The following is a 14,858-nucleotide window of genomic DNA, read 5'->3' as shown; positions in this document are numbered from 1 at the left end:
TTTTTTGTCGTTACCGTGTCGCTTGGCCAAAAGACAGCCTTCGGTTGAGCAAGAGACACAGCAACGACAAAAAACGAAACAACCTTCCATTGACAATGCATTGGACTTTCCCCTCCCCCTCATTCTCAGACGATACGGAGAAAATATTACATATGTAGGTGAAAGAATCTCTGGGAAAAATATTGAAATGTGAAAAACTTTACAATCGTGCAGGCTCTCTCTCTACATCTACTCTTTTAAAGGACCCCCAGACGCCCCACCAAAATGATCACATATACAGTATTATACGTTTCTGCCTCAAAATTACATATTCATTATTGAGGGTTAAATTTGGAGAATTAAATAACACCCACCCAGTGCAATACTGTACCCAGGCGCGGATTAACCATTGGACTAACCTGTTCTTAACACATCGGACGCCCACGTGGTGTCAACGCGCCAAACTATTTGATGTTTACGTGCGCCCACGACGCGTTCGACGCGTTGTACAGTAAACTATACTGTACTGTAGCTACTGCACTTGGCTACCGCGGTGATGAAACAAACTCCATTTCCCAACATGCAGCGCGCAATTACGTCACCCGGACGTGCTGTCTGTCTCGTTGACTTCCTGTTTAGCGGCTGCACAAAAATGCTGTTTTCTCCGGATTCTCTTCCTTTTTTCATTTTTTTCTCAAAACGGCAGCCTCTTCTACCTGCCGTAACACAAACACTGTGGCTTAGAATTGATAAAAAACGGTCCTGACTGAAAGAAAAGATTTTCGCGAAATAAATAGGACATACTCAGATTATATTTACTCGGATTACTTTTCTCGGCAGTACTCTCGCCGGTAGGTAAAATGACGCGTTGCCATGGGCACCAGCAAATTAAAACGTCAAAACCACGTGGGTGTTTAATGTGTTAAGCGTCAGGGCCCGCCGCTTGGAAGGCCCTGTGTAAATCAAAAAATAAATAAATATATATTTTTTTCGCATCGTTATTTCTATGAAGACGTCTATGGTGAATCACTTGAAGTAGTTTGAAGATGTTTGTACCTTACGCATCATAGACGTCTAAATGTAGACCGGCGTCTATTAGACGTCGCAACAACGTCTAGTCTAAGTTTAGACGTCTAAAAAAACGTTCATTTCTAGAGCAGTGTTTTTAATTTTAGACGGTGTGCTCTGGGGTTTCTTGTGTTTGATTATAGGACAGAGTGAGAGTGTTTATGGAAACATCGACGAGGTTGACACTGATGGAGCGTCGTATACAACAGCAGAGGTCGGCGAGGGGCTGAGCTACAGTGGTGCGTATCCAGTGTGTTTTGAACGTTTGATGTTTTTGAAAAACTATAACTTCTCAAATAGAAACATTGCATTACTGTCAGGACCAGTCATATATGGATAAACTATAAAACAGATGAAACACTCCTTGAAGGACTACTACTGTATTACAGTAAACGTGCGTGTCCATCCCTCTCAAAGGTGTTCGTGCATCACATAAAATGGCTGAAAATGATCTGGAAGCCATGAACAAATACCAGACCATGATAGAAAGAGTGGGGAAACGGAAGGACATCGATCCAGCCATCATCGCTGGCATCATCTCCAGAGAGTCCAGAGCTGGGAAAGCTCTCAAGAGGGGGAAAGGGAGAGAGGGGGATAGAGAGACGTTTGGCTGGGGAGACTGGGATCCATCCAGAGGAACCGAAGGATTATATAATGGCTTTGGACTGATGCAGGTAGGCAAAATACAAATACAAATAATAATAATAAGGGTAATAATAATAATATTATGGGTAATAATCATATTCGTGTACACTGTAGGGAGCTACAATGGAAAAAACTATGGCTCGTGGACCAACCGGTGACTTTGTACACGACTTTGTACATTTCCCATAGATTCTATGGGACTTGACCACTTGCTCCTGCCCTTCGTGTACACGGTCTGTGCCGTCTATAGTTTCTTAATGGGGGGCAGCAGAGAGCCATATGTACACAGGCCCTAGGTGGTGTCCACGACCAGTAGTTTTACATGAACCCTCAGAGGGACACTGTGGGCTTAACAAGTGGTCCGTGGTGGTTCTCAAAGTGAGGTCGGGGGACCCTCAGAGGGACACTGTGGGCTTATCAAGTGGTCCATGGTCGGTTCTCAAAGTGAGGTCGGGGGACCCTCAGAGGGACACTGTGGGCTTATCAAGTGGTCCGTGGTCGGTTCTCAAAGTGAGGTCGGGGGACCCTCAGAGGGACACTGTGAGCTTATCAAGTGGTCCGTGGTCGGTTCTCAAAGTGAGGTCAGGGGACCCTCAGAGGGACACTGTGGGCTTATCAAGTGGTCCGTGGTCGGTTCTCAAAGTGAGGTCGGGGGACCCTCAGAGGGACACTGTGGGCTTATCAAGTGGTCCGTGGTGGTTCTCAAAGTGAGGTTGGGGGACCCTCAGAGGGACACTGTGGGTTTATCAAGTGGTCCATGGTCGGTTCTCAAAGTGAGGTCGGGGGACCCTCAGAGGGACACTGTGGGCTTATCAAGTGGTCCGTGGTGGTTCTCAAAGTGAGGTCGGGGGACCCTCAGAGGGACACTGTGGGCTTATCAAGTGGTCCATGGTCGGTTCTCAAAGTGAGGTTGGGGGACCCTCAGAGGGACACTGTGGGCTTATCAAGTGGTCCGTGGTCGGTTCTCAAAGTGAGGTCGGGGGACCCTCAGAGGGACACTGTGGGCTTATCAAGTGGTCCGTGGTGGTTCTCAAAGTGAGGTCGGGGGACCCTCAGAGGGACACTGTGGGCTTATCCGTACCTTGGCTACAGGGGGGAAATAATTAAATGTACTTTTCATCGTGCCTGTTGCTAAGGTATGGCAACATGATTGGTGTCTTGCAAGACACCAGTCATGTTGCCATACCTTAGCCTTTCCTGAACTGACGCAGCTGTGAACATGTGTACACAGCCAGCATATTACTCAATGCCAAACTTTGCACACACACTCCTTGCCTGCCAATCCACAACCTCCACCCCTCCAGGGACCCCCAGGGCTTATCTCCCGATTAGGACACTTTCCAGCATAGTGACATGCAGAACAAACTGTCCATATAGTATGGTTTACATAAAAGTCAGTTGTCTTTCACACACACACACACACACACACACACACACACACACACACACACACACACACACACACACACACATATATATATATATACATATATATATATATATATATATATATATATATATATACATATATATATATATATATATATATATATATATATATATATATTTCATTTATTTATTTCATAAATATTTTTCATCACAATTGGGTTTGTGGGGAGCCATCCCTGCTTCAAGCTGTCACAGCATGGCACCAACACTTCAAACTAGTTAAAAAACCCAATACAGCAGATCTACAAGCACCTCACAGATCTACAAGCACCTCGCACATGCCAGGGACAGAGTAGGTTGGCCTGTATAAGCCTTGCTGTCAACACACTATACTACACCACTCAGGCCACCAAGCCAGGTGTGGTCAATTAGTGCCTTCTTTTGATCAGTGGCTTCTGCTTGATGAGTGGCACCAGTCTGTCTTTGTTCCCTGGTCAGTCAAGTTCACTGGGAGAGAATGTTTCAGATCAGTGCAAGTGTATTTGTTTTCCATTTGGACTTACTGTGTTTTGTTGGTACAGTATGCGTGCGACTAACTAATATTTCTGATAATTCCAATTTGTTTGTTGTTTAATTAGCCGGATTGTGAATGCCCTGCATTTTTCTTTCATCTTTAGAACCACACGTGTGTAACAAAACAGAGTGGTGATCATTTGGTGTGGGTGAAGAGAAGAAAAACATTTCATTAAAGGAGTAGTTCACCCCCAAAGTGACTTTTTTTCTATTGAACTCAAGTCTCCATGGCGTGAGTAATACATTGAAAAAATAAGTCATTTTGGGGGTGAACTACTCCTTGAATGTCAGTTTTGTGGTGTTTTGACTGGACACCCTGAGGATATTGCCAGATAGACAGACAGACAGACAGACAGACAGACAGACAGAGAATTGTAGGCCTTGCATTTATTTGACTTGGTTCCAACAGATGGCGAAAATAGCTAATCTTCAAGCTCACAATGCCTCACTGTTTGGACAAAGAGTTGAGGCGTTACATTTTGTAAAACACGGCCTTGTGAAAATAGCAGATCTACATGCTCACAACACCTCACAACGCAGGGCGGCGTGAGCATGTAGATCTGATATTTTCACAATTTCTGCCCCTAATATTTAATTTATCATTTTAAAAGTATTAAAAAGTCCTTAAATTGTCTCTTTAGAAATGTGCAGATAGCCTCTGTATACTGTTGAGTGGAAAAACAATGTTTCACATTAAGCTAAACATTTGGGACCACCCAAGATCATTTGGAGACCCCTCTAGGGGTCCCATAGTTGAACCACTGACTTATAAGGGGAGTATGGAGACCCCTCTAGGGGTCCCATAGTTGAACCACTGACTTATAAGGGGAGTATATGAGGCTGGATCCGTCTGGAACACTGCACTAGGCTCTCGCCAGCTCTGTAGCTCTCCACACTTGAACAGTTGTGTCCTTAAATTCAATTATAATAATTAACCCCTGTATATACGGGCAATAGTTTCACATGACTTTGTGTACACAGCCAATAGTTTTACATGAACATGTTCAGGCTTTAGTACTGTACTGTCTCGTGTAGCCCAACAGAGCCCATCACAGCACAACACGGCCCACCAGAGCCCAATACAGCCTACCAGAGCCCAATAGACTCCAGCAAACCTAAGTCCAGCCCAGTCCTGCCCAATAGGAGTATAGACCAGGGAAGGGGGGTAGTTAGATGACTGCACCAGACTCCACCAGGCTGCTCCATGCTCCAGCCAGCTCTGTAGATCCTGTGTACACGGCACTCCTAACTCGAAAGGTCAAGGAAAAGGGTCGTTTTAGGCGTCAAAACAGGCCCTTTGTCCTTAAAATGAATAAAAAAATCAAAAAAATATGTTTTGTTTCAGGCAGGACACACGTTTCATATTTGAAGCATGCCCGATCTGGTCCATGGCCGGTTCTCAAAGTGAGGTCGGGGGGCCCACAATGTCCCTCTGAGGGGACACGGCACAGATTGTGTACACGAAGGGCAGGAGCAAGTGTTCAAGTCCCATAGAATCTATGGGAAATGTACACAGGCGTTTACAAAGTCTCTGAGTGTCCCACCAGGCTGGAGCAGCCTGGTGTTGTCTGGTGCAGTCCTGTCTACCCTAGTCTGGCCTATTCAAGCCAGATCTGGACAGTAATGGCCTGGTGGAGTCATCTAACTACCCCCTTTCTCCGGTCTATACTCCTACTCGGCTGGGCTGGACTTAGGTTCTCATGACCCTTTACGATTGCGAAAAAGACACCGAAACCCGGATTTTTGTCCTTAAAATCAATAAAAAAATCTAAAAAAATCTGTTTGTTTTACGCAGGAAACACTTTTCATATTTGAAGGATGCCTGATCCGATGGAATGGGTTTCGTGTCTCTCCGACACTTTGAACCCTTTATGATTGCGAAAAAGACACGAAATTTGCACGCCACCAACACGATTACACATTCTTTCGGATAAAAGACACTTATTCTGACTTACTTTTTGACGCTGAATCCAACAAACCCGGTCTCGTGTCTCTACGACACTCCTAACTCGAAAGGTCAAGGAAAAAGCCACTGTGTACACAGGCAATAGTTTTACATGACTTTGTGTACACGGCCAATAGTTTTACATGAACATGTCTAGGCTTTAGTACTGTACTGCCTCGTATAGCCCAACAGAGCCCATACAGCACAGCCCACCAGAGCCCAATACAGCCCCCCAGAGCCCAACAGAGTCCAGCAAACCTAAGTCCAGCCCAGTCCTGCCGAGTAGGAGTATAGACCGGGGAAAGGGGGTAGTTAGATGACTCCACCAGGCCATTACTGTCCAGATCTGGCTTGAATAGGCCAGACCAGGGTAGACAGGACTGCACCAGACTCCACCAGGCTGCTCCAGCCAGCTCTGTAGATCCTTGCACATGCGATTAACCACTGTGTACACGGGCATTAGTTTTAAGTTTTACATGAACCCTCAGAGGGACACTGTGGGCTTATCAAGTGGTCCATGGCCGGTTCTCAAAGTGAGGTCGGGGGGCCCACAGTGTCCCTCTGAGGGGACACGGCACAGACCGTGTACACGAAGGGCAGGAGCAAGTGTTCAAGTCCCATAGAATCTATGGGAAATGTACACAGGCATGTACAAAGTCACCAGTAGTTTTACATGAACCCTCAGAGGGACACTGTGGGCTTATCAAGTGGTCCATGGTCGGTTCTCAAAGTGAGGTCGGGGACCCTCAGAGGGACACTGTGGGCTTATCAAGTGGTCCATGGTCGGTCCTCAAAGTGAGGTCGGGGGACCCTCAGAGGGACACTGTGGGCTTATCAAGTGGTCCATGGTCGGTTCTCAAAGTGAGGTCGGGGGCCCACAGTGTCCCTCTGAGGGGACACGGCACAGACCGTGTACACAAAGGGCAGGAGCAAGTGTTCAAGTCCCATAGAATCTATGGGAAATGTACACAGGCGTGTACAAAGTCACCAGTAGTTTTACATGAACCCTCAGAGGGACACTGTGGGCTTATCAAGTGGTCCATGGTCGGTTCTCAAAGTGAGGTCGGGGGACCCTCAGAGGGACACTGTGGGCTTATCAAGTGGTCCATGGCCGGTTCTCAAAGTGAGGTCGGGGGGCCCACAATGTCCCTCTGAGGGGACACGGCACAGATTGTGTACACGAAGGGCAGGAGCAAGTGTTCAAGTCCCATAGAATCTATGGGAAATGTACACTGGCGTTTACAAAGTCTCTGAGTGTCCCACCAGGCTGGAGCAGCCTGGTGTTGTCTGGTGCAGTCCTGTCTACCCTAGTCTGGCCTATTCAAGCCAGATCTGGACAGTAATGGCCTGGTGGAGTCATCTAACTACCCCCTTTCCCCGGTCTATACTCCTACTCGGCTGGGCTGGACTTAGGTTTGCTGGACTCTGTTGGGCTCTGGGGGGCTGTATTGGGCTCTGGTGGGCTGTGCTGTTCTGTGCTGGGCTCTGTTGGGCTATACGAGGCAGTACAGTACTAAAGCCTAGACATGTTCATGTAAAACTATTGGCTGTGTACACAAAGTCATGTAAAACTATTGCCCGTATATACAGGGGTTAATTATTATAATTGAATTTAAGGACACAACTGTTCAAGTGTGGAGAGCTACAGAGCTGGCGAGAGCCTAGTGCAGTGTTCCAGACGGATCCAGCCTCATATACTCCCCTTATAAGTCAGTGGTTCAACTATGGGACCCCTAGAGGGGTCTCCATACTCCCCTTATAAGTCAGTGGTTCAACTATGGGACCCCTAGAGGGGTCTCCAAATGATCTTGGGTGGTCCCAAATGTTTAGCTTACTGTGAAACATTGTTTTTCCACTCAACAGTATACAGAGGCTATCTGCACATTTCTAAAGAGACAATTTAAGGACTTTTTAATACTTTTAAAATGATAAATTAAATATTAGGGGCAGAAATTGTGAAAATATCAGATCTACATGCTCACGCCGCCCTGCGTTGTGAGGTGTTGTGAGCATGTAGATCTGCTATTTTCACAAGGCCGTGTTTTACAAAATGTAACGCCTCAACTCTTTGTCCAAACAGTGAGGCATTGTGAGCTTGAAGATTAGCTATTTTCGCCATCTGTTGGAACCAAGTCAAATAAATGCAAGGCCTACAATTCTCTGTCTGTCTGTCTGTCTGTCTGTCTGTCTGTCTGTCTGTCTATCTATCTGGCAATATGTTCAGGGTGTCCAGTCAAAACACCACAAAACTGACATTCAAGGAGTAGTTCACCCCCAAAATGACTTATTTTTTCAATGTATTACTCACGCCATGGAGACTTGAGTTCAATAGAAAAAAAGTCACTTTGGGGGTGAACTACTCCTTTAATGAAATGTTTTTCTTCTCTTCACCCACACCAAATGATCACCACTCTGTTTTGTTACACACGTGTGGTTCTAAAGATGAAAGAAAAATGCAGGGCATTCACAATCCGGCTAATTAAACAACAAACAAATTGGAATTATCAGAAATATTAGTTAGACGCACGCATACTGTACCAACAAAACACAGTAAGTCCAAATGGAAAACAAATACACTTGCACTGATCTGAAACATTCTCTCCCAGTGAACTTGACTGACCAGGGAACAAAGACAGACTGGTGCCACTCATCAAGCAGAAGCCACTGATCAAAAGAAGGCACTAATTGACCACACCTGGCTTGGTGGCCTGAGTGGTGTAGTATAGTGTGTTGACAGCAAGGCTTATGCAGGCCAACCTACTCTGTCCCTGGCATGTGCGAGGTGCTTGTAGATCTGTGAGGTGCTTGTAGATCTGCTGTATTGGGTTTTTTAACTAGTTTGAAGTGTTGGTGCCGTGCTGTGACAGCTTGAAGCAGGGATGGCTCCCCACAAACCCAATTGTGATGAAAAATATTTATGAAATAAATAAATGAAATATATATATATATATATATATATATATATATATATATATATATATATATATATATATATATATGTGTATATATATATATATGTGTGTGTGTGTGTGTGTGTGTGTGTGTGTGTGTGTGTGTGTGTGTGTGAAAGACAACTGACTTTTATGTAAACCATACTATATGGACAGTTTGTTCTGCATGTCACTATGCTGGAAAGTGTCCTAATCGGGAGATAAGCCCTGGGGGTCCCTGGAGGGGTGGAGGTTGTGGATTGGCAGGCAAGGAGTGTGTGTGCAAAGTTTGGCATTGAGTAATATGCTGGCTGTGTACACATGTTCACAGCGGCGTCAGTTCAGGAAAGGCTAAGGTATGGCAACATGACTGGTGTCTTGCAAGACACCAATCATGTTGCCATACCTTAGCAACAGGCACGATGAAAAGTACATTTAATTATTTCCCCCCTGTAGCCAAGGTATGGCAGCTGCCATAGCTTGCCATACCCAATTGACGCCCCTGCATGTTCACCTCCAGTAGGTTGGGAAAGTAGCCTGCCACCCTGTGGAAATAGGCTTGAACTGCAAGATAGGACCCTAAAACAAATAAAATGGAATAAAAAAGCATCCGTAAGACGGATGGGCGAACAAGTGGTGTCCATACGTAGATGGGGTCCCAGAGGACATGTAGAGCCCACCCCCTTATTTTTCACGCCCCCAGGGAACACACAGCGGGGTTTGGAAATTTGTCGTGTACACCAGCCCTAGGACCTCGGCTTCGTGGACCGATTTAACGATAGGGGTAATAATAATAATAATAATGAGCCTCCGGGCTATGGAGACACCACTAGTAGTAGTGGTGTAAAGTAACTACCGGTAAGTACTTTTACTTAAAGGAGTAGTTCACCCCAAAAAGACTTTTTTTCTATTTAGGCCTAGAATTGTTGAATGCTTTAACCAGTGAAAAATAGCAGATATACAAGCTCACAGATTTGCTATTTTTGAAAAAGTTGTGAAAATGTGTGCAAATCTTTGACTATATGTATTTTCAAAGCAAACGCTTGTAACTCAAATTTTGCTTCTGGGTGGTCCCTGGAACTAAATATTTTGAGATGGGTGTCCGTGGCCAAATACATATCATTTTAGGGGTACGTCCTTCACATGAAAAAGTTTGAGAACCACTGACATAGTAGTCTCTCAAGAACAGACTAACTGAGCTCCATTTAAGTGAAAAGGACCTTTTCTTTGACGATGGCTGGCCAGATTGCTGACGTAGAAACATGTTTTTTTCAAAAGATCTTAGAAGGATTCAAAAGACACTTATAGAATCGGGTCAAAATTCTGATTTTCACGATTTTTCAAAAATAGATCTACAAGCTCGCAGCGTGGCACTCGGTGCCGCGCTGTGAGCTTGTATATCTGCTATTTTTCAATAGTTAAAGCATAAAATAATGATACACAATAATGTGTACCCGTTCTAAATGGGTTAAAGTCACGCCATGGAGACTTGATCCATGGAGATTTGATTATGGTAAATTTAACCCCATTGATTCTGGAAGGGGACACAAATAAGGCCCTGGGTGGGACCCAAATGCATTTGGGTCAGAATCAATGGGGGTAAATTAGGATCAAGAGTCAAGTAAATGTAACCCTCATTGATTTTGATTCTGAGCTTGTGTCTCCGTCCCCATATATATATATGCACATTCTATTTTCTTCCCAGTGAAATGTATTGGCAGAGTATTTCCAATTTCCGATAATCCACATAATCAAAACATTAGTTACTATTTACTTGATTGATTGATTATTATTATGACAAAACATCAGCCACTTCAGCCGTGACCCGTGAGTAATCAATAGAAACAAAGTAATTTTGGGGGGTGAACTACTCCTTTAAGTAGTACTTTTTTTCCACCACTGAGTGATGTGAGTGTCTTTCTGTAGGTTGACGTCAATCCACAAGGGGGCAACCACACAAAGAGAGGTGCATGGGACAGCGAGACGCACCTTGAGCAAGGCACTGACATCCTGATCGACTTCATTGAAAAGATCCAGGAGAAATTCGACAGGTGGAGCAAGGAAGAGCAGCTCAAAGGTATCCTTTATAATATCTAGGTTTTCATGAAGACTGTTCACTTTCTGTTCCAGTATAATGCAGTGGTTCTCAACCAGTGGTCCGGGGACCTCCTCTTGCTAACGACGGTCGTATCTCACGACCGTCATGGAACGACCTCAACCTGGTGTGGAGCAGTTTAGCCAATTTGCTACGTACGTCTACACAAATGTTCAGATTTCAAAAATAAAGTGCTTATTGAAGGCTCACGGATGTCACATTATGTTACGCTCAAGCAGAATTACCCGTATCTTCCATATTGTTTAATAAGAAGCTTTTTTTATCAGATCAGCAGCCATTTTTCTCAGATCTTTCTCACTACGCGACCCCATCGGTTGGGAGTTGTACTGCAATCTGACACATTAAAACCTTTTTAGAAAATGTCGACCGATCGGGTTAAAAAAAAAATTAGTTAGAGAGACAAAATACATTCTAAAATCACCACAAACGCCACATCTAACACCCAAGGCCATTTGTATTCGTTTAAAAAATATCATGTAAACCCCCATCTACATAACATGGAACAACCTGCCCCAGAAACACTGACATAATTTTAATGCTAGCTGCCACATGGCTGTAGCCAACAAATGACACATGGCATCAAAATGAAGCTAAGGACTTACTCTTGCTATCAAGGGTTAGTTTTTAAATGTTTAATATCCTACACCTTTTTATGGCCAGACAGTGAGTTACGATTACGGCAATTAGTATTATTGCATCACCTGGGCGGGTGAGTCGTGTAACTTTCCCGACATTAGGCCTAGGACAGACAGAGCTGGATATTTCATATATCCTGTTTTTTCAGATATCCACATAGAAAAATATCTAGGTCCACACGACAAAGATATCAGGTCCAAAATAATCTGAGTCCCAAGACCTCAACTAGGGGGACAAGCACACACACACAGTAAAGTCTTCAGAGATATCCGGGTTCCATGTCTACCCGGATCCAGTGAATCGGATATTTTTCAATGTCTCCACTTATTTATCCGGTTTAAAAAAATATCCAGCTTCGCGGCCAAAATATCCAGCTTCGCAGCCAAAATATCCAGCTTCGTGTTGCTGCAAGCTTCAACCGCACAAAAACATTTCTAGCAAATTTCTAGCTTCAGAAATATCTAGCTCCGTGTAGCCGGCACCTAAGTGCAGATATCAGCATGGGAAAAGGGGTGTTTTGAAGCGGTGAAAGCCGCTTCCAAGGAGTGGCTTTGTGTGTCCCGTTCATGTCCATATATGGTCATTCCAGTCCAGAATGAACAGGTTTTATCTGTCCCGTACATGTCTGTCCCGTTCATGTCCAAATATGGTCATTCCAGTCCAGAATGAACAGGTTTTATCTGTCCCGTACATCCAGAATATATGTGTAACGTCCGTCCCGGTCTGATGATTGGATGATTAAAAATGTCCAATGAGACCATACTTTGAGGATTGGTCAAGCTTCACATGACAATTCGGCTAGAATCGTCAGAGAAACGCTGTGGTTGGCCAGATGGCCAAGAATTGGCCTGACCTCGCCCTTTAGGGCGACCTCGCCCTTTAGTCCCCCTGAGGTCGCAAGTCACCCTCAGGTGTCTTACTATTACAGTTTAATATGAGAAATGTCACATCTTGTCTGTCTGTAACACTTGGTTTGATCTTATACTATTGATTGACTGTTATGCTCTGACATCATGCTCTGACATCACTGTGATGTCAGGGGAACCACACTAACAGAATCCCTTTATGCCCATATATGGAGATCCATGATGTCATCTATATTAAGCCCATATCTGTGAATGTCAATATATATACATGTCAGTCTAACCAGTGTTGCTGGTTCTACAGTTAGGAATCTCCATATATAGGCATAAAAGGGATTGTATGTATGATGTCAGACGTCATAGGACTTTCACATAACGAGAAACTGAGTAAGCATACTTTGTCTCACAGCACACGGTTGGTTTGACAGACAATAACTTTTGCACACTGAGCTCTGATTTTTGCCTATATTTAATATGTTCTTAGCTGCTTCCCCTGCCGTTACTGTACACTAGTCTAACCTATAGACTATAGATGTCAGTCGAACCAAATTATGCTGATATCTCCATATACATGGATCTCCATATATGGGTATCAGGGATCCTCGTATATGGGTAAATGGTCTGATATTATTAAGGATCAAATAAAATAAAAAGTCCATATATGGGCATTCCCAGATGATGTCCTATTAGGTAAACCACACTAACAGAATCCATATATGGACATGATAGATGGCCAAGACATATATATGGCGCGACCTCGCCCTTAGGCGTCTTACTGGTACAACTGTACTCAGATGACACTGTGGATGATTGTGATGTGTGTTTTTATAGGAGGGCTGGCAGCCTACAACCAGGGAGATGGAAACGTCCACTCCTACAGCGGAGTGGATGACAACACCACAGGCCAGGACTACTCCAACGACGTGGTGGCCAGAGCTCAGTGGTACAAGAAACATTGGCGTCGTGTCAGAGATAGAGAGAGTGCTGAAATTATCGCTTCATGTTCGGATTACCCATAGGATTGTTTTGCTTTTCTTTTGTTGTTTTGGCTTCTATAGGGACCAAACCATCTGAAAAGCTTTCAACCCCTCAAGACCTCTCCGCACTTCAGTTTTGGCCCTGTTCAGTTATGTATTTATTCCCAAAGGATTTATTTTTGCTAAAATTGATGTTGTTTCTGTTTTGGCTTCTATAGGGACCAAACTATCTATACTTTCCATGGGGGTCACTTCAGTTTTGGCCCTATTCACCTATGCATTCCCATATGATTATTTTGCTAAAGTTTATTTCTTTACCGTTTTGGCTTCTGTAGGGACCAAACTATCAAATGTCCTGGGGGGAGTACTTTACAGTACTATATAAACAACTTCACAGTATATTCTGAGGCTATTCAATTGTTTAGATAGGAACAGTTCAAGTGAGGAGGATGGGGTAGCATTTACTTCTGGTCTTGTCAAATACAGGATCTATTCATCATCACTGTTATCTATGTCCACCCTTATACTGTTGGCAGATTATCCAGTCCAGTGCCATAGCACTTGCAGAGAGGAGTGCAATAGATTGTTTGAGCAGCTGCACTGTCCCTTGCAAGTTTCAACCTGTTTTGCAGCCACATTTGATGAGCTCAATTACTGCCTTTGGAGCAGGGAGGGCAAGACACCTGACTGGAACATACCCTCCACTCTCTGAATTCCATCAATTCTCTTCAGTTGGTGGAAGTTGGACATTGGTGTCAGGTGACCAAACACATATTCTCACAAGACACCATTAGCAGCAGCCTCTTCATGGGGGCGCTGGGGGCGTGTTTCTCCCTCTGCGTCATCAGCGCCCACACCCTAGGTGGGGTCGGCGATAGGGCCTTTCTGTGTGGAGTTTGCATGTTCTCCCCGTGTCTCCTAGGGTTGATACCCTCACAAAACATGCAGTAATTCTGGTCTCAATAATGCCTCCCCCTGGCCAGGCGGGATAAAAACTAGACCAGGTCAACCTGGTTGTGCCAGACCCCGGTTCTGCCAACCCTCTGGGCCTATAAATTTAATGGTACATTTATAGGTTGTCTGTCCCTTTATAGGCTGTCTGTCCCTCCCTCATGTCATCATCATTTGTGACATCATTGTGACCAAATATGGAGAAAAGAGGGAGGGACAGATCGGCCTGTAGACAAAGCCTTTTGCTTTGTCTGTCGGTCTGTCCCTCCCTCATGTCATTGTGATGACATGAAGGCTTTGTCTGTCGGTCTATCCCTCCCTCATGTCATCATCATGTCATCATCATGACCATCTATGGAGAAAAACTGGACAGACCGACATTTGCTTATGTAGGCCTACCCATTTCATGGGTCTGGCAATTATATATAAAAAAGAAAAAAGAAAGAAACCTTACTATAGATCACAGTTTAGTATGAGAACCGTCACATCTTTTCCGTTTGTAACACTTGGTTTGATCTTATACTGTTGATTGACTGTTATGCTCTGACATCATGCTCTGACATCACTGTGATGTCAGGGTAACCACACTAACAGAATACATTTTATGCCCATATATGGAGATCGCTGATGGTTTACACAGAACACAATTAAATGTATTCTATCCCTGCCTACATCGTAAAATTATATCAAAACTAGGTTACAATACATTGCAATTCATAATAACATAGAAATTGTAATGATAACCAGTAAGACTCCCTAATCGGGAGATAAGTGACCGTCAGGTTG

The 14,858-nt window shown here is 44.2% G+C and overlaps 1 protein-coding gene across 1 annotated transcript; it reads left to right on the top strand.

The window, feature by feature from the left end:
* Window positions 1-1,508: 1,508 nt before the first annotated feature.
* LOC308299907 (lysozyme g-like) lies at window positions 1,509-13,163 on the top strand (the record flags this gene model as incomplete). Its single annotated transcript, XM_080743686.1, has 3 exons — window positions 1,509-1,721; window positions 10,456-10,606; window positions 12,976-13,163. The coding sequence occupies 3 exons, from the start codon at window positions 1,509-1,511 to the stop codon at window positions 13,161-13,163; spliced, it is 552 nt and encodes a 183-aa protein (XP_080599812.1).
* Window positions 13,164-14,858: the final 1,695 nt, after the last annotated feature.

Source organism: Nannobrachium achirus (assembly GCF_963921795.1).
Source record: "Nannobrachium achirus genome assembly, chromosome: 15".
NCBI classification, from domain to species: domain Eukaryota; kingdom Metazoa; phylum Chordata; class Actinopteri; order Myctophiformes; family Myctophidae; genus Nannobrachium; species Nannobrachium achirus.
The sequence above is the reverse complement of the archived record's forward strand: the minus strand, read 5'-3'. Positions and strand labels throughout refer to the sequence as shown.